At 38.9% G+C, this 20054-nt stretch overlaps 1 protein-coding gene across 2 annotated transcripts in view; it reads left to right on the top strand.

Annotated features, from left to right (window-relative positions):
• Window positions 1–20054, top strand: part of LOC307020103 (roundabout homolog 1-like) — a 166292-nt gene that overhangs the window by 46631 nt on the left and 99607 nt on the right. For both annotated transcript variants that reach the window (XM_079651250.1, XM_079651251.1), the window contains one exon: window positions 15258–15584. In XM_079651250.1, coding sequence (XP_079507376.1) covers window positions 15258–15584 — 327 coding nt within the window. The remainder of the gene's footprint in view (window positions 1–15257; window positions 15585–20054) is intronic.

Raw genomic sequence — 20054 nt, 5'->3', positions numbered from 1 at the left:
GGATAATTACTTCTTCAAATGAATCTCCTCTTTATAGTTTTAAGACATAGGTTTATGGTTTCACCTCTGATATTTAAGAATGTTTGAGTTTGTTCGGTTTATGTGTGTTCCCTATTCAAACTGTGCCACTGGAACTACAGTTGTGGCCCTACAACGTGTTCACCCCTGCTAGTGATGATTGAAATGTTATAATGGTCCTCATGGATTCAGGGTACCAGAGTAATTGGGAGAGTTAATATTTTTGAAAGGGCAGCTTTAAAGGTCGTAGCAATAGTGTAACCTCCTCAAGGTTACATCTGTGTGAGTCATCTCCTCTCCAGCCGGCCGGATAATAATCAAACAAATCGATATGGTCCCGGTGACTCGGCTTGTAGGATCAATATTCCAGAAGATACTGTTGCGTCAAGTTCAATTTCTTGGTACCACTTTACAATAAGACTACCCTTATAAAGGGTTTACGAATAGTTTGTAATTCATTTATTAATTAGGTTGTGAACACTTTATAAATCATTAATAAGCTTTTATAAGACATGAGATAAGCAGGGCAACTGTGACCGGTTGCTTGCAAAATAGTGAGCCCACATTTATCTGAACCATTTATAAACCAGTTCTAACATAGTTTTCATACATCAACACAGGCTCACCATTTGGCAAGATGACTAAGCCTTATGTTGGCTACTTAGCTTCGTCTTCCTCATCAGCCAGCATCCTTAGTATATGTTGTTCACTGAGTTGATTCTCGCTAAGTAGCCAATATAAGGCTTAGTCATCTTGCCAAATAGAGAGCCTGTGTTGATGTATGACAACTATGTTAGAACTAAATGGTTCTTAATGATTAATAAAGTGTTTACAACCCAATTATAAACCCTTTATGAATCCTTTATAAGGGTAGTGTTATTGTGAAGTGGTACCGATTTCTTTACACATTCAACCGCTTTTATTTTATGACATTACTTTGAAATTCTTTTATCAAAATGTATTCTGGCAGCCTTGATCAGAACACATCTAAAGCACAACCAGCATTTTACTTCAAATCCCAATAAGCCTTCAGTGGGGATGAAAAGAGCGGTTGGAATGAGGCCAGTATGAGCATGGAGCCCTCAGGACTGTCCTTGTTATTACAGGGCGAGGACCTGCCTAATGTTACCTTCATTAACCAGAGGTTGGTGCTGGAATGTCTCTCAAAGCATCTCCAGCATTTTGACATATGGTCTCATTAGCTAGTGAGAGAGCCAGTGGGAGATATTACGATTAGTGGTCAACCGACATGGGTTTTCGATTCGTTGATCGAGAGAGCAAATGACCTATATATATATATTGCAGATAAATGTTACGTTTTTTTTTCGCTTCTGATTAAATACAAAAAATCTGCAGTGCACATATTCCAAATAATACAAATATATCAGCTAAATAACCATCGACAGACAATCAAAGAAAATTGTGTGAAAAAAAACTTATGAGTGTATAATCAATGTGCTTTGAATGCACCTAAGAGCAGCATTTATCAGCAGTAAGCAGCATATCCTTGTTTCTTAAAGATAATTAAAATGTCCTTTCCTGGTGTTGGCTCAGTGGAATATTATAATGAATAAATATCAGCCTTGATTTTCTCACAATGGCCTGATTTCGCTACTTATATGTGTTAAAAACATGATGTTGCACACTATTATTAAACATTTAGCCCTTTCATGGGCATGCACATACAAATATTTTGAAAAATTAACAAATTAACAATTTATTAATATATCTAGGCTAAGATTATAAATTTCAAAATGTTCATATTTATTATTATCAAACCTTTATGATACCTTTATTAAAGCCATATTACACTGTGGTGAGACTGATATTACGGCCTGGATACCCATCTAACACCCTCAACCATTAAAACATTCATCCAGCATCTTAAATATTTTGATTATATTTCACTTACTGTATCACAACGCTTGTATTTCTTTTCATTGCTACTTTTGATATCTCACTGACCTGCTCACAAGAAAATAATTATCTTTCTATTTTCTCCCCCCGGGCATCAATCACTTACAATTTTTCAATTTGCTAATTCAACTGCAGTTTGTGTACATAATACTGACTATTTTATGGTAAAAAAAAGACAGTGTCTTGGTTCTGGCCTGCAATTTCTTACATTTCGTGTATCCATTTTGGTTTTAATGTAGCCCATAGGCTTCTTTTGCAAGTCTTTCTTATTGGGGTTGCAGAGTTGGATAGAAGTCAATGACATCATATAAAAAAAATGTCTTAGGTTAATGAGGGAAGGAGAAGGAAGGGGGAAAAAAGTGTAGACAGGATTTTGTCAAGGTGTTAGAAAGAGGGAAGACGTGCAGTCTTTGATGGTTTTTTGGTTTGATGAAATACAGTAATTAACATTCAGACTATGTATGTATGAAAGGATGAAAAGAAACTCCAGACTGTCATTAATCTCACAGGCATTTTGTTCCCATAGCTTGTGATTTTTCACTGCAATGAGAACTATTCATCAACCAAATTACCCGCACGGTTCTTCTCACTACAAACAGCGGCTTTATTTTGAAATACAAGATTGTTATCAGTTGTGGACTGTAGCCAGACTTTAAAAGCTGCTTTTTTACCAAACAGTGATTTTTTGGCAGTGAGAGGAAGGACAAATTGTTGCGTTTTATTTTCAAAAATCATTGCCACTATGTGAAAAAGTCGAGGGGAACCTCTCCTGAACCAGCAGATCATTACAAATTTGGCCAAGATTTTTAGATTGCTTGCTAAATGTTTCACTCTTTACAGCAATTTATCAGTAATGGTTTACCGCAGAGTGACCCCAAACTCAATCCATGCAACATGGAAAACAAAGCCTGAAAGCTTGGCGTATTCCTCACGTCAACAACCAGCGACAAGCCAAGCGCCATGGTGTTGATCAACAACACAACCATGAATGGAGCCAAATAAAAAGCTGTTCATACAGATAGATTCTCGAATTACTACCACATGAGCAGTTGTAATCCCTTTCGAAAAAGCACTCAGAAAAGTTTATCAAAGCCTTTAACTTTTCATGGAAAGATAGCATTGAAGACACTTCATAGCAAAAACGTGGGGAAGAGCAATTTGTCAAGACACTGTTAAAATAATATTTGCCCAGTGGAAGTGATTGACACAAGCAGGTTTGCTGTGAAAAAAAAAGGTCAGTATATTATGGATTTCCTAGAGCCGCTTCTCTCCCATGCTGATCTCTGACTCCCTGGCTGATCGCACTGCGGTGCTTTATTGCTACTTGTAGTATTGCTGCAGGCACTGTAGATAGAGTAGTGTCTGAAAACATGTACACATATATAAGAATGAAGAATCCTGCCTTTATATTGCTCTCTTGAATTGGTGTTGTCCAGACGTATTTTGTATATAAGTGCGTACGTACAAGTGCATGAAGATCTTATATTTAAAATGAAGAGTGTGCTTTTGCCAGTGTAGCAATAGGGCACCAGCACCAGCAGGAGTAGCAGCAGCTGTGTTTTGATAAGATTTGCATTTGGCTCCTTGGCTTGACTGCTGCTAATGTTTTAGACACCCGTTGCTGTTTTTCAAAGACGGACTGCTGCCTTTAGATTTGAAACCAGTTTGAGAAACAAAAAAAACACATCTGAATGTTCTTTTCTCTATGAGCATTGTCAAGTTAGTGTGTTAATTTGTGTGAAAATACAAGCAATTGTCAACATTTCATAAATCTCAGTCTACACGTTTAAACATTCTTAATCCTGCATACATTATTTGCATCTATAATCTTTATCTATTAGCAAACAAAAGTAAAAAAGGTGGCAGGCAGCTCATATACAGTAGCTGGAAATCAGTTTCACAAAGGATGTGATGTGTTTTGCAATCCACATTTGTATTATTTGTGGCATGTGGATAGTGGTGGTCTAATGGATAGTGAGGTGGGCTGAAGATCGGAAGGTTGTGAGTTCAAATCCTGCCAGGAACACCACCAATAGTGTGCCCTTGAGTAAGGCAATTAGCCCTACTGCAGGGAGAATGTCCCTGTAATCGGTAATTGCAAGTTGCTTTGGATATTAGAGTCAGCTAAATGAAATGTAATGTATGGTCAGTAGTCACTACTGTCAGTAGCTATTGCTACTGCTACTGACCATGCTACAGATACAGCTCCTCTACCACAACCATCAGCAACAAGTGGACATGGAGAACTACATGTTGCTAAATCCACCACGGAGAATAAAACAAAACAATATTTGCACCGGGGCCAATCACAACCTTGTTACGCCACTGTGTCAGACCTTTATAATACTGTACCAATCTGAGCCTGTCATTAGCAAAACAAGATTATATTAGCCCTACATTGCCCTAACCAGTTTAGAGGCTGCAGGATGAGGACCTCTCTCTCAATAGCGGACCAATTTCAAAAAAAATATTTGTATTCCTTAGACACAAAAACCTGGTTGAACTGAACGGTAGTAATACCAAAGAGTGGGTATTCTGACACAGGTTTCAATGCAAAACCAAGCAATAACTTAATTGACTAAATAATAGATAGATTGATAGACAGATAGATAGATAAATAGAAAGATACTTTATTCATCCCAAGTTGGGGAATCTTTTTGTCACAGCAGATAAACATTAAACACTTTAAATTAAATATATACATATTCTTAGTAAAAAAGATATATACTGTATTCAGAGGGGTATCTAAAAACTATAAACTATACAGAATACATTAGAATACTCTCTCATATAGCAATCAACTAATCATACAGTATAAACATAGTGTACTACATAAAACATGGCGTCCGGTAGCTTGAAATAAAAAGTATAGATAAGTATCATATGATTGTTCAGAGTAAAAATCCAGTCTAAATAAATACAGGGCTGCTGCTACTCATTCTGCCATTTAGAGATGGAATTCCTGTGTGTCTGCTAATATTGAGATACTACATGTATTTTTCTGTGTTTACATGCACATATTTATGAAGTGGGACTTTAGTACCCAGAAGTCCTGAGTGGGGGTGAGGATGTGTGGATGTGTGTGGTGCTCAGGGCAAAGTGTTTCTCCCTTCACAGTGCGGCAGTTGTTTCACATCTGGCCTGCCACTACCAGGGGCACAATTAAGACCCCGGAATAAATGTAGGTCATGCAGACATGCACTTGTGACATGCAATGACACAGCATGCAGCTAATGTAATATTAATGTAGGTTGGTGTTGCGAAAAACATTTTAAATGATAACTTTCAAGCCTCAGAGGAGATGAAGGAAACATGACAAAGTAAAGCTTGTAGAAATGAAGGCAGTCAGGTTAACTGACTAAACAATGCACTGTAGACTAACTGAAGAGAAGATTTACACTCAGTCTGTGCATGATTAACCAAAGTGGATTTGTTTCCTCTTTTATCATAACAAACTACATCCTTTCCACTCCAGTGTCTGTCCCTATTCTTGGAAAGCTTTCAAGCGCTGCCTGAGTGAGAATCAATGGCCTATACAGCCTGTTTACTTTCCACTGCACATTTAATGGAGTGAGGATAAGCCTCTCAGAAGGACTGCTGCTGGCCTTTCCAGCCAGTTGTATCACAAATACAGCTCAGCTTAACTCTATTTTTCACAGCAATATATAATCAGTATAGACAAATGCTGACACTATAGGGATTTACCAGAGGTGGAAGAAGTACTCAGATATTTTACTTACTGATAACACCACAGTGTAGAAATACTCTGTAACAGGGAAAGGCTTGCATCAGTGTTTTAACTTAAGTAAAAGTGCAAAAGTATAAGCATAAAGATATACCTTAAGTACCAAAATGAAAAGTAATCGTTCAGCAGAATGGTATTTTTTTGGAATAATGCATTTTATTTGTTTGTGTGCTTATGTTTGAGCTGGTAAAGGTAAAGCAAACTTTAACTAACCGATGTCTATTTAGGTGATTTATATTTTGTATTTTTTAATAATATAAACCTGCACAGTAGCCTGTATTGTCAAATGAATATAGAGGAGTAAAAGTATTACACAATTGAAATACTCAAGCAAAGTACACGTACCTCAACATGTACTTAAAGGTGGGGTAGGTAAGTTTGAGAAACCGGCTCGAGATACACTTTTTGTTATATTCCATGGAATGCTCTTAACATCCCGATAGCAATGAATATATTAAATGCTTTGCCAGTAAATCCATAAAAAAATGTCATCTGTGGAAGCCGTAGTACTGTAAAAAACACCACCAATCATTTGAGCCGGCTCGGCTCAAATGATTGGGTGGCCTACCTGCCTGTCAGCCTTCCATCTGTGCACAAACTTATCTCGTGCCCTCATTGGTCATGTGCGCGTTCGTGTGTGTTGGAGGAGGGGCTCTGTAAGGAAGTGGCAGATTTTTTCCGGTTTTGTATTTTCAAATTCTAGCGCACTCGAGCTGGTTTCTCCAAAATTACCTACCCCACCTTTAAGTAAATGTACTTTTCATTTCCATTACAGGGCATTAGCAGTTTACAGTATTAGCATAACTGGGAAGATGTCATACACACTTGATCAGCAAATCATGTTTGAACAAATGTAAAAATGTCAATGAACTGAATCAATATGATATGGTTGGATTCTTTCAAACTGCAGGAATATAAGATCTCAACTGTTTGTGTTTTAGTTTGGTAGACAAACCCAGACCACAGCTTGTGTGTTATTGACAGCCTGATGGATTTTCTTTCCAGTTAAAGTGTCCCGGTGACCTAGTTGGCTCAGATGTTTATCGTGTACCAGCAATGTTCTGGTCTGGGTCTAACCCTGGGGGCTTTATTGCTTGGTACCTTCCCTACAAGCATCTAACAGCTGATAAGTAGATTTTATTTTCACAATATTGTATTATTGCACAGTCCAAAAACACACACATAAAATAAAAACAGTTAAGGAACTGATTGCATAATGCGTAGATTAATATTTGCACACAACTCTTAATAAAGGAGTGGAAAAAGGTGGTTTAATGATGATACAATTATTCTTTAACAATTTGGATGATACTGTATTATACATAAAAAGCAAATCATTTGATCTGGGGTATTTAGTCTGACAAGATTTGTTATTTGAGGACATTTTTGGAATTTCTAAGATTGTTTTTACTATTATCAGACATTTAATAGCCTACATGATTAATGTATTTATTCTAAAAGTAATTGACGGAATAAATAATATTGAAGAAGATCAGTTGTTGCTGTTCCAAAATCTTTTTCTGCATCTTGTCATATGAATTCTTAATCCCTAGAGTGTAAAGCAATCGTTGTGCTTTCCCACTCAGTCCGTATCTTCCCGTTAACATCTGGCTGCTGCAGGTAGGAGGTGTTATCTTGTTCTTGACCTTGACTTTCCTGCAGACTACTGCATTGTGGATTGTGTTTTAAGTAGGTTTCAATAAAAAAAACTCACACATTTTGTAATTAAAGTTCTTTATAACTCTCCATGTGATTAACATCACCTTTACGAATGCAATTTGAGAAGATGAAATGTGTCATAAGAGAGAGTGTGGTTTTAGACACCTTTGTCCTGGCCACACACAGACATTAACACACTCACATTCCTTCCCCCACATACTTGAGATTGACAGTGTTCAACTGCTCCACTTAATTGTAGTTTATACAGCCTGAGAAAGAATGTCTGGCATTTATTGGTTCCCTATGTTTTACTTTTAGAAATGAATGAGGGTGTGTGTATGTTTGGAATATGTGTCTCCAAGGGATGAGCAACACAAATTGTTTATTTTCCATTGAGCCTTTGTTTGTCTTTGTTAAAGGAATAAACAAATGTTTTTTGAAATATGTTTATTAACTCTCCTGTCGAGAGTTTACTGAGAAGATAGATATTCTCTCAGCTAAAGCTAGCAGACACAGCTAGCTTGGTTCCTCCAAAAGCTAATAAAAGTCCTTCCACTAGCCCCTCTAAAGCTCACCTATTAACTTGTTATAACTTGCTTGTTCATATGAAAACTGGCAAAATGACAAGTTGTGGTTTTACAGGGGGGTTTTATGCTACACGGTTTTTTCTTAGCAGTGCTAGCTAACAGTTTATTTGCTCTGGCTTCATATAACCAACATACATACAGTAAGAAAGGTAACCCAGGGTTGCCAACTCTCACGCATCTGGCGTGTGACACACACTTTCACTCTCAATCTCACGCTCTCACGCTGCCCAAATTATTCTCACGCCAAAAACAAGATGAACCGGCGATCTTTTTTGGTTGGTTATTTACAATGTTGAGTTGAGAGCTGCTCAAGCTGTCGATCCGCCCCCACCACTCTTAACAACGTTAACAGACTGCAGAGCAGTGGGAGCCGGTTGGTCAATCCCCGACCCGTCATGCGCAGATCTATGGTCCAGTAGAAATGATAAAAAAGTAAAAGTCTGGTGCTTATTGTTCTACTAGGCCAACATAGAGTCAAAGAGTATATGAGAGTGTGTTAATTAATATATTTGGCAGTTTGGAGTAAGTCTGTAGATTTGTTTGTGTGTGTTTGTGTGTGTTTCATGTATAGGCCTCTCACGATAATTCATTTTGTTGGATACATTTTCCCGGAAATTATTGCGATAAACAATAATATTGTCGGCACCGTTGTATGACCATTTTAGACCACTGACATAATGATAATATATAATAATAATTCAAGTACATCCTTTCAAACTGCTAGTTACATCCTCATGTAAAGTGCAATTTATCGAGGTCAGAAAAGTTATCGAGTTCATTTTTATTTATCGTACGATAAGTCAATTAATTGCTTATCGCGACAGGCAAACAATAAAAAAGTGGAAACAAACATGTGTGTGAATGAAACTGTGCCCTTTATAGTCTGTGTCCAATATTGTGTATTTGTATATATTGTATATATATATCCTATATATATGCTAAGGTCCCGCTACTGACACGACAGCAGTCCTTTAGTGCGCATATGTGTAAACCCATGATATCAAAATCTCACTCCAGCCAGGTACCCAAAGTTGGTAACCCTGGGTAACCTTTCATCTGACTCTTGGCAACAGAGCAAAGTATGTATTACCCAAAATATCCCACTATTTCTTAAATGTAAAAATATAATAAGCACATCCCAATTTAAAGCAGACTTCAGTTTTCTGCCTGAATTAACGTCATGCTTCATTTGTTCAAGTTTGCATGGGTAAGCACTTAGCATAATCATTTCAGTTATGTATGCCTCACTATAGAGACAAGATATTCCTCTGGATTTAACTTTTAATAAGTACTACTGTGCATGATTGTCTTTTGCACGTTTGTGTACTTGTAGATAAACAGGTCTCCCTTTGATGTAGCGCTGAATCCACATTCGGCAGAACTTGGCCTAGAAGAGAGGATTTGTCGGATGTTTTTCTGACATTTCTGTCTGATCAGATGTGCTTAAAATACTAAAGGTGGTGCAGCGATGTACAGCAAACACTTGCATAATATCACCCACTTGTCACAATAATACTTTGATGCTGCGTGTCACAGACTCAGGCGGATGTCTAGTCTGGGTCTCTGAAATGTATTTTAGGATGGAAAAGCTGACAGCATTCACTTATGTTTCAGACATAGAGTTCATTCTGCAATATAAAGTCTAACTTAATCCGCTAATTTTGTCCAAGTGAAGTGGAAACTGGAAAATTCCCAACATCTGTTTAACACTTGCTGGATGGTCTAATTAAAACAACATTATTCCTCCCTGACCACTGATTAAACATGAAATAACTTCAGTAATTGACTTTCTGCTCTGTGAAGCTAACAATTGAGCAGCCCGACCAAGCAAAGAGGCAAAGGCAGAGTGTCCAAAAATATAACCCGATGTGGGCATTTATTAATTCATGACACAGCCTCAATCTGCTGCCCACGTGAACACAGTCACAGGCCACCACAAGGATCTCTCTCACACACACACACACACACACACACACACACACACACACACACACACACACACACACACACACACACACACACACACACACACACACACGCACACATGCACACACACACACACACACATGCACACACACACACACACACACACACACACACACACACACACACACACACACACACACACACACACACACACACACACACACACACACTACCAGCCCCCTAACAGACAGGGAAACAGAGCCTAAATACAAACACACACTAATCAGCAATTAGACACAGGTGGTGGGGGGGGGGGGGGGGGGGGAGGAGACAACACAGGGCACCAGGTGCACACAATCAACAGCAACAGACATGGGGAAAGGGGAACACTTTTCAACATAAAACCAGCAAACAGAGACGGACAAACTAAAACACAGACAGATGCACACACTACATACATTTCACCACCAACAAAGCTACACAATTCGTAACGGAGGCCGAGATCTATGGCCCCAAAGATCACCTCCGTTACAAGCTCTCACATAGTTTGTTTCTTTTTGAAACTTGCATACACCACATTTCTGAAATGCTTGTAGTCACTGTGATGTCGGCCATTGGTTTGCTCGGTGGATGTATAAAGAGAACTGAATACAGCGTTGGAGGTGGAGGACCATTAATTTCTATGAAAGTTGCTCAGTGGTGCATGGAGCCGTAAAGCTGCAACGATTGTAGGTTATACAAGTATACGGATCATAGAACATGCACACTTACGTTTTCCTTAAGAACCCCCCTCTGATCACCTGCTCTCGGCTCAGGTCAAATGAATGGAGAGATTTAAAGAACAGCTATACATGTCTTTATAGATTCATAGGTTTAGATTTGCAGTCGCTTCTCTCCCAATGTAAGTCAATAAGTAAAAGTATTTTTTGGCCCATATGACGTCACGGACTAGAACGGGGGTGTAGTAACACCGTTTGGCCACTAAGGTTATTTGCTTCAATGGCTGGCGCTATATTTTTGTTCTTCATAGCTGGTCTTGGATAGTTATCTGTTCAAACTCGTGGTGTTTTTGACTTGTAAGAATACTGCTTTGATCTCAGAAACTTCTGTAAAGCTCTGTCCTGCCATTAAAAGTGTGGCCTGATCCGCGTTCTATCCCATGGGTCAGAAAGAAAGAAAACTCAATGACTTTGACAGACTGAAACAAAAGAATTTCCCTAACAAGACATGGATGTTCCATTTATTTTGCACTGTTAAACCTCCAACAAAATCTGCCTGCCGTTATTAGACTGAGTGCTACTCTTCTAGAGCGGCACTCGGGCACAGGTAATCCCACACTACTTCGGGTGGAGATTTACCATTTTCCACCACTCTACCTCTCTTGGGCTTGGTGTCAGAGTCACTGAGCAAGCTGATAGTGCCACACAGCTGTCAGCTGCTGCACTAAAGGGTGACTGAATTATACATTCATAAATGTCACAATCTGCTCCTCTCCTACTTTATTTTGGAAGTCCTTGAAGAGAAAATTCTTCAAAAAGGGAAGTAAGTGGTGCATCTTTATGTGTGTATCACGGTGGGAGTCCATGTGTCTGTCTGGCTCTCTGAAGTGTTTTACCTTTTGGAAAGGATCATTTTTCATACTAAGCTGACAGCTAGCTTGACCTCAGTGCAGCATGCTAATTTGATTGTGATACTGGATATTTTCTCTGTATATTTATTTGGTTTGATTCTAAGTAGGCATAGCCCCCTTTCATGCATTATAAATAAATACGACACAGTACTGTAAATGACACTAGGAGAGGTCGGTCTAAGACCACCAACGTTGAAGTAAATTACACTCATATTTGTCACATTGTGTTATTAGATTCTCAGCGTGCATCATTTCCTCCTCCTTTCTTTCTAGAATTGATCCCACCATGCCTTCTGTTCAAACTCACATATTCACAGAACCTACTTGAATAAAATACAAAATACCTAGCTTGTTATTCCAACATATTTTCTTGCACATTTCAGTTGATTCTCTGGAGAGATGCGAGAGAAAAAAGACTCTCTACCCACCTTATTTCACGCTGACTGAGACAAGACTACACAGACATGCTCCTTGCTTTTATGTTTGTTGGCTTCATTCTCCGTCTGTCTCTAGATTTTCATAAACCAACAAAACTGCCTGAGGTATGACTAACAGAAAAATACATAGTTGTGGCGGCACAGGTGCTACAAATGACCTTTGGTGTGTATGTATGTACTTCATTGTGCATCTGTGTGCATGTTTTTGCATAATGATTGTGCTGGCTGCTGGCCCTTTGCAGATAAAGCCTAGTCTTCTGTGTGGGGGGGCACTTGTGGGGGGCTTCTATTGCCTTTCTGCTATGCCAGGGGGCTTAGGGAGCTGAATGGACCCCTAGGCATCAGCCCAACACAATTAGGAAGCCTAGGCAAACAGTGCCCACCTTGTTTGTATTGTTCTGTTATGGGTTTAAATATCCAAACCATGTTCAATTGTGCTTGAATGAAATATTCATTTTTTTGTCACAGCTACTTGAGCGATTTACCCTATTATTACTCATTGTATTTGTGGGCAAGTGGGCAATGCTTATCTTTGAGCCCTGACATACAGCATGGGGGGCAATATCTAAATAACATATCATAGGTCTTAGTATTGCAGATAATAACTTTGTTCTGGTATGCTCTTATAGATAGTGCTGTTAAAGATGAATTTAACCACATTTGCATAATTTTGCTTGCATTTTTGTATGAAAAAAAGCGTGAAAATGTCATCGTGGTAATTCAGTGATGTTGGTTTCCAAATATGAATCTTAATAGTTTGTTTGAGTCTGACTTTTCATCGAGGGCCAAATTGTGTCAACTACGAAACATTTGCAAAATCTTTTTTGTCCTATTTACTAGATATTACATTACGATAATAGTTTCTGGCTTATTATCAGCATGTTAACATTAACAAGAATATAAGCTTGCTGTACAGAGCAGAGATTTAGACTTCTCAGATAGATAACTTCAATAAAATATGCCAAATAAATACCCAACTACATAGCTATGTATGCTACGGGTAAATGGGAATGCATGTGCGTTGTGTGAACTTTCCTGATAAGGTCTGATTTATACATAACATCTCACATTTGACCATTACATAAATGCCTGTTGGTGCTTTTGTTTAAACATACAGTAAGATGGTGTGGGCGTTTCTGAGTAGGATTTGTAGGTTTGTAATTACCTGCCTGTACAAAACAACATCTTGGCACTTGTCCTTTTAGCTGGATTTAATTAATGGCAGCATTAAAGGAAAGGCAGACAAAGGAAGCAAATGGAAGGAACAAATTGCAGCTAAATTGATTTTAATAGTAAGGCCTTATCTCAGCAGTCCATTTATTGACAATGCTACAATGCAGGTAATGCTTTTGTCATACCTTTTCAGTGTTTTATGCTATGCCTACACACTTATTAAACACTTTTGGCTGAAGTGAGAGGGTTGTCCTCCACCTCTTGAATAATATTTTACTTAATAATGCTTTGCGTACAACAATACATGTCACCAGCGGATCAAATTCTCACCCCTTCCACAATGTGTGAGGTGTTATCTATCCGGGTAAACACTTGTCTGTGTGGGATTTATTGGTTGCAGCGGGAGCGTAGGAGCTCATCACTTTCGTGCATGGTGGCGATTATGTGCTTTACAGGGCTATCGGCACATTAAAGCCTGACCTACTGGAGGCTGTGTGAGATAGTGTTTGCAGTAGACATGAAAAGACAGCAGACACACAGGTAATAAAACAGGAAAACAGTCATTTACATTAATGCCACATTCTCTTTATCCTCTTTTTGGGTTGTTTGCTGTTCGAAACACAATCCTATTTTGGGTTTAGGACTAATTCATTTAAATTGGATCTAGATTTAACAAATAGTAACTCGTGTAGCTTCTTTTGTGGAATCTAGTCAAGGGTCTTACATATTTACACAATACCGGAGAAAAAAAGGGGAGAAAATGAGTGAGTGTGTGGGCAGGGTTGGAGGTGCGCTGGATTTGCTGTGTTGGGGGATTGGAAAGAGATGGAAGGAATGTAAGATGTGCATTGGAGTTGTGTACCTGGATCTCATTAGGGAGGTTTGCTTTGTCCGCTGGCTCAAAGGGACTCATTGCTGCACAGTTTCTTTCAGAAGACCAGCGTGATTGACATCTCAGCAGTGTATAAGGCATTAGAGGTGATATTGTGGTTGTTAGTGTGGGCAGCGATGGAGGTATTGATTCGTATTTCTATAGCAGGTTTAAGAATTTCAGAGACTGTTGACAAAGTGGCTCCGAATGGTAAACTCAAAGCATAAATAAATGTATACTCCAGTAAGATAAGAGGATAGGGAGTAATGGCTCCTGTTGAGGAAAGGTATCTTTTCTCAGCTTAAAATACCAGTACTATGGAAAATAAACAGCTACATAAAGGCTATGATTACATTTTCCATGTCAGAATCCTGTTAATGGCAAAGAAAGTGTTCACATACAAGAAATTGCTTTGGTGTATTGATGTGTTGGGAAAAAAACTAAAGAAATACATTTCATATATATAAAGAAATACTATGAAAATATACGACAATATGTGTATGGGATGTGCAAAGTTCACATTATGAATACAATAATACAAAAATATATGCCATATACAGAGTGTGTAAACGTATACATATCAAGACAGATTAGAAGATATTAATGTAACATGACTGACTATTGGGAATGGGCAGATTTTTAAAAGATATTTCACGAGGAATAGAACCATATAGAAAAGAGAGCATTGGCAAAAATCATAATATATTTGTGGACTTCTTGTATTCAAACCCTTAGTAGAAGTTTCAGACACTAGTGAACATTTAGATTAATAAAACAAATGCCACCCACATATTTTGTCGGTGGAGCCTCAGATAAAAACGTAATCCAATTATAATCCACCCTTGAAGCTTTTCTCTAAAACTGCATATTGATATGTTTGTTCAAACACATGTTTTAGGGCGAGACATGTTTTGAAAGATATAACTTCCCGAGGATTTCACACGTCAGCACTGTTTTTTTAATTTACAATGCCTCACGGGGTTCCAACTGCTGAAACAAAAGCAAAAAATTTTATGAGGGACTTCCGATTGTTTGGTAATTACATTGTCAAACTGGATTAATGTTAATACATGGCACTTGCACAGCAATAATAACACGCCGTGTCTAATTCCTTTAGAGCTGCAGCTGTTTTGATTAGTACTAGTCTTTATTACATGGGAGGATAATTTGATGATTTTTCCTATGGGTCTTTGTCGTGTTTTGATAAATGCAGTCTCAAAAACCTAATTTGGCAGTAAAGTGAAAACATAGAACTAATTATCTCTTTTGCTTTTGTCTTATTTGCACCCTCTAGGGTCTCGTCTTCGCCAGGAAGACTTCCCTCCCCGCATTGTGGAGCACCCATCTGACCTCATTGTGTCCAAAGGGGAACCAGCCACTCTCAACTGTAAGGCTGAGGGTCGCCCGACCCCCACGGTGGAATGGTACAAAGACGGCGAGCGCGTTGAGACGGACCGCGACAACCCCCGCTCCCACCGCATGCTGCTGCCCAGCGGCTCCCTCTTCTTCCTGCGTATCATCCACGGGCGACGGAGCAAGCCCGACGACGGCAGCTACGTGTGCGTGGCCCGAAATTATCTGGGCCAGGCCATCAGTCACAACGCGTCCCTGGAAGTAGCCAGTAAGTCCCGTTTACTCTTCTGGGTGTTGACTTGTTACAGGTCATAGATCTTTCATAACACAAATGTGCACACATTATTCGAGCAAGGTTTTGAAAATACACATAACATGTACATTGTAGAAGTATACCAAGTTTCTTATTTTCTTATAAGGGTTAATACTGAAGTGGAGGTTGCATTTACCAAATATTTTTGTTAAAGTGGCCAAATCGTGCTCTTCTTATTTTTCCCTTTCCTGTAGTGTAATATAGGTTTGTGTGCATGTAAATTGTCTGCAAAGGCTCAAATCCAAGTTCACTCCAGAGGGAGTCCCCCCCCCCCTGCCTGAAACGCCTCCATTGTAGTCCTTTGTTTACTTATTTTACATGATGACATCACCATGTCACGCTTACGCCTCTATTGGCTAGTGCTCCAACACATTGTACGTGATATGCTAAGTGCAGGACATCTCTAAGCTGTTGACCAATCACCACAGAGCCTGCCAGCTAACCAATCAGAGCAGACTGAGCTCTGGTTTCAGACAGAGGGTGAAAAGAGGTGCTGCAGCACAGGCAGTATGAGAAAAGTAAAGAGCTTTTTGAACATTAAAGCATGGATACATGTCACAGTGGAGGGACACAATACAAATATGAACCTGTAAATTAGAATAGGCCTCCTTTAACAATGACAGAATAATCTAAAGAGGGTCTGGCATTTTGACAAATTAGAACACAAATGTCATACTCTGCTCACTGAGTGATGACATGAAAAGGTCTCTGTTTTCTCTCCATGCCCTTTTAAATGCAAAATCAGAACTTGTTTGTATAATAAAGAAAGAAAGAAAGACACACACACAGTGAGCTTCACAGTTCTCGTTAATTGTAAAATCAACAATATATTGTGCTTTATACCTTTTTTATCCCTTTATTGGCATTCGGCCTTTCAAAAACAGCAACCGCACTGAAGGCTGCACCTCTAAGATTATTTTCAGACATTCAAAGCTTTGTTCAGAAGCTTCAGTAGAAAACTTCCAATGTAAAAAAAATGCAGACAGTGAGGAGAAATGTGCTGATTTCTTTTCAAAACATTATTGGATTTAAATGACAGACTTTACATGGTAAGCCTATGTCTGACTGTCATTTATACAATCAAAAAAATATATATTATGACAATATTTTAGGATCCTGTCCATCAAAATAACTGACAATGAGACAGTCTAATGCAGCTACTGCCTATCTTTAATAACCAGGCACGATATACAGATAACAACTGTTTGAGCTCTCATCTTAAAACTTTTAATTGATTTCCCAATCTCTCAATGTGCATGATGATTGTGGGGATTTAAATATCCATCTTCAAAGAAAGTCATATTTTTTAAAAATGTCTGAAAATACTTCCTCAACATGACCTTCAAACTGCCTTTTTGTTTTGAGGAAATACTTTTCATCTCACATCACAGTCCTGATAAATTTACTTTGATTTGAGTGTCTTCTTACAACTCAACCAATAGCATTGATCTAAATAGACATGAAACATTATGTACATCTTAAAGCCTGTTCAATTGTTACTTTGCTTCCTTGCATTTTATAGCTAAGGGACAGGTGTACGTTAACAATGCGACCCTCCTGTCAGAGAGGCGGCAGCTGTGTCTCTGCTTTGGTCCCCAGGTTTTAACAAGTGCTGAGCGTGTTCCTAACAGGTGACAGTAGTGTCAACTCGCTGATTCCTGGAGCTCTAAGTGTCAAGTGTGTGCTGTTGCCATTTAAAACAGCCTTTCATTGCAAATTGTCTAAGGCAGGAATCTGTCAGGTTGCATGCAGCAGCCAATCATATGTGTGTGTGTGTATATATACGTTTGCTAAGGTGATGGAATGTGTAGAAGCAGGCAGAGGGCACGAGATCATATGGTTTGTGTATCTGGTAAAAAACAAGAGTTAAGTCCTGGGGCCTCAAATATAAAGCTTTGCGTAGGATTCACATGGGAAGGTGGCTTACTTAGGACAAAGCAAATAAATACGCACACAAATATTCCGATTTATAAAACACTGCGCACGCACGTCCTACGCCGGTTTCCCTTTTATAAATCACAATCAACTTGAAATGCGGCGCAGCTTTTGCGGGCTTCACTTAACGCCCATATTTGCCTATGAATAGTCAAAGAAACGCTCTGTATTAATATTAATTTAGACTGACTGCATGAAGAAGATCACAGGAAATGACGACAGAACAGCTAAAAAAGAAATTTCACACCGTGTCAGAGGTCGATTCTTTTGAGGAGGTGGAGACAAATCACATTGTTTGGTGGATGCAGTTTGAACCAGAGATCCAGAGCATGGAGGTCGGATCGTCACCAAAATAAATAAATAAGTGGTCCGAAAAAAGTTAATGACAAAACAAATAAACATAACCTTCCTCAGGCAGTGTGTCAGTGTGTTTGTGCCGGGGACAGGAGACACCCCCATGATGAGAAACTGTAAGAAATTATTGGAGTCATGACGACTTGATCTGAATTTTTATATTTTTATTTCGTGGTTTGTGTTCCAGCTGTCAATCAGCTGTGGGCAGCGTCTCCACTGCACCCTTTGCATCTCAACCCCCCTGCAGCAACTCTATCCACCAGCTAAAGGAAATAAAACAAATGTGTTGTGTTGTATTAGCTGTACAATTTACCACATATGGTGTTCTTAGTTTCCATACCTCCGGTGTTTTATGAGCGACTTATCAAGTATTGGATGTTATTATCAAAACATGATTAAACATAGAGAATACATTTCTTAACAAGAGAAAATAATCGAGGGGTGATCAATAACATTTCCGTATTTATTTATTTCTCCAAGTTATGTTTTTGTGTGCACTGAGGGGTCTCAAACGGGCATTTGTTTAATCATTTTAAGATTGGATTTAATACATTTTTTGAAAATGACTTCTTCATATATGATACATGAGGTACTATTTTAATTGATGGTATTATTTTTACATATTTCTCTCCATTCTTCCTTCTGCCAACGGTGTCGCAGTTTCTCGTCTCTCCCGTTTTTCATGGGTCAGAGTTTGCATGGAGGACCGCTCATTTTCCCGTCAAGTTTGTTTTTTATAGATTGCTTAGAAACTGGCGTACACCATCTTTTGAGCGTACGCAACGTTTATAAATGAGACCCCAGGACTTTCCACATGCAACGGTGTCTAACTACCTTTGGCCGCGTTTTGTTACACGGCTTGGTGAAATACTCAATTCTGATTGGTCACTTAGGACATTCAAAGTGCTGTTTTGTGATTGCAGATTGCTGCTAAAGTTAGCAGACGGTGGCTTAGGACGCTCTTATCGAAGGACTGTTTGCAGTCATATCACTCGGCAGTAAGAAGTCTGGTCAATTTAATGTCTGTTGTGGCCAATCAAAATGTATTGGTTTCCATCAGTCAGAAAACAATATTGAATACTTTTTGAATACTTATATATTTGTGGAGGGCAAAACACTGTGGTTTCGCAATTGCTAAACTGTCCCCAGAAAATAAAAATAAAAAGAGGACATAAATCAGCAGAAGAAGACAGACAGGAAGTGATCTCTAAAGGGACACTGTATGGGCTCTAGCAGTTTTGAAAGCATGGGAAATTAGTCTTAAGTTACAATCTGATTGGCATTAAAACAATTCTTACAAGTCTCACTTGCCTTAGGAACAATGTTTTACAGAAATTCACTCTTATTTAACGCAACCAACAAGGTTGTTCTAAGGATGAACATGCGTGATTATCCCGTGAGTAGCTCACATATTGGTTCTTAATCAAATGAGTTATAAAATAATGCATTGTTAATAAAGATAATCACTTGCTAGTTCATTTGTTAAACCTATTGACATCTATATGGCACTTACGGAGAATGCAGTGCTTTCAATCAATGCAATTCTTAATGTATTTTTTTTCAGTTATCTTGTTAATGTTTGTCAAACACTGAAAGCAACTCTCCTCTCTCCACTCAGAATGACTCAACCTCAAAAGTATGTCATTAGAATCAAATAGATCACAATAAATTAGTCGGCATTTGGAAAGACTCTAAAGTTAGGACATTTTGTTGATAGGGGTTAACAACCAATGCCAGGCCTTCACTCTCTGCAAAGCCCCCCCATCCTTATACTGTCCATCCCCTGTTCTGCTCTGCTGTGTCAGCTTACCCAGGCTCTGTCTCCTGGGCAGATATTCCGCAAAGGTTTTAGAATAATAACACCCCTCTAGTATCCGTTTCACCTTTTGCATTATAATGAAAGAGATGGTCAATCGTAACACAGTAATGCCAGATCAGCATTTTAAACCCAGAGAAGCTCGGCCCTCAAGGGATAGAGTTTATTACTCTGGAGTTAACTAAATTTGCTGTCAGGTTTTAAGGTCGAGGGAGGAGGTGGCGGGGGGGGGGGGGGGGGGGGGACACAGAGAGGACTTGTTGAAGCTGCCTGGATGAGTTATGTCTCCCTGCTTCATCCTGCAGAGGTCACGCAGATTC

This window comes from Notothenia rossii (assembly GCF_949606895.1).
Source record: "Notothenia rossii genome assembly, chromosome: 9".
Lineage (NCBI taxonomy): Eukaryota > Metazoa > Chordata > Actinopteri > Perciformes > Nototheniidae > Notothenia > Notothenia rossii.
Note: the sequence above shows the minus strand (reverse complement) of the source record. Positions and strands in the feature narration are given on the sequence as shown.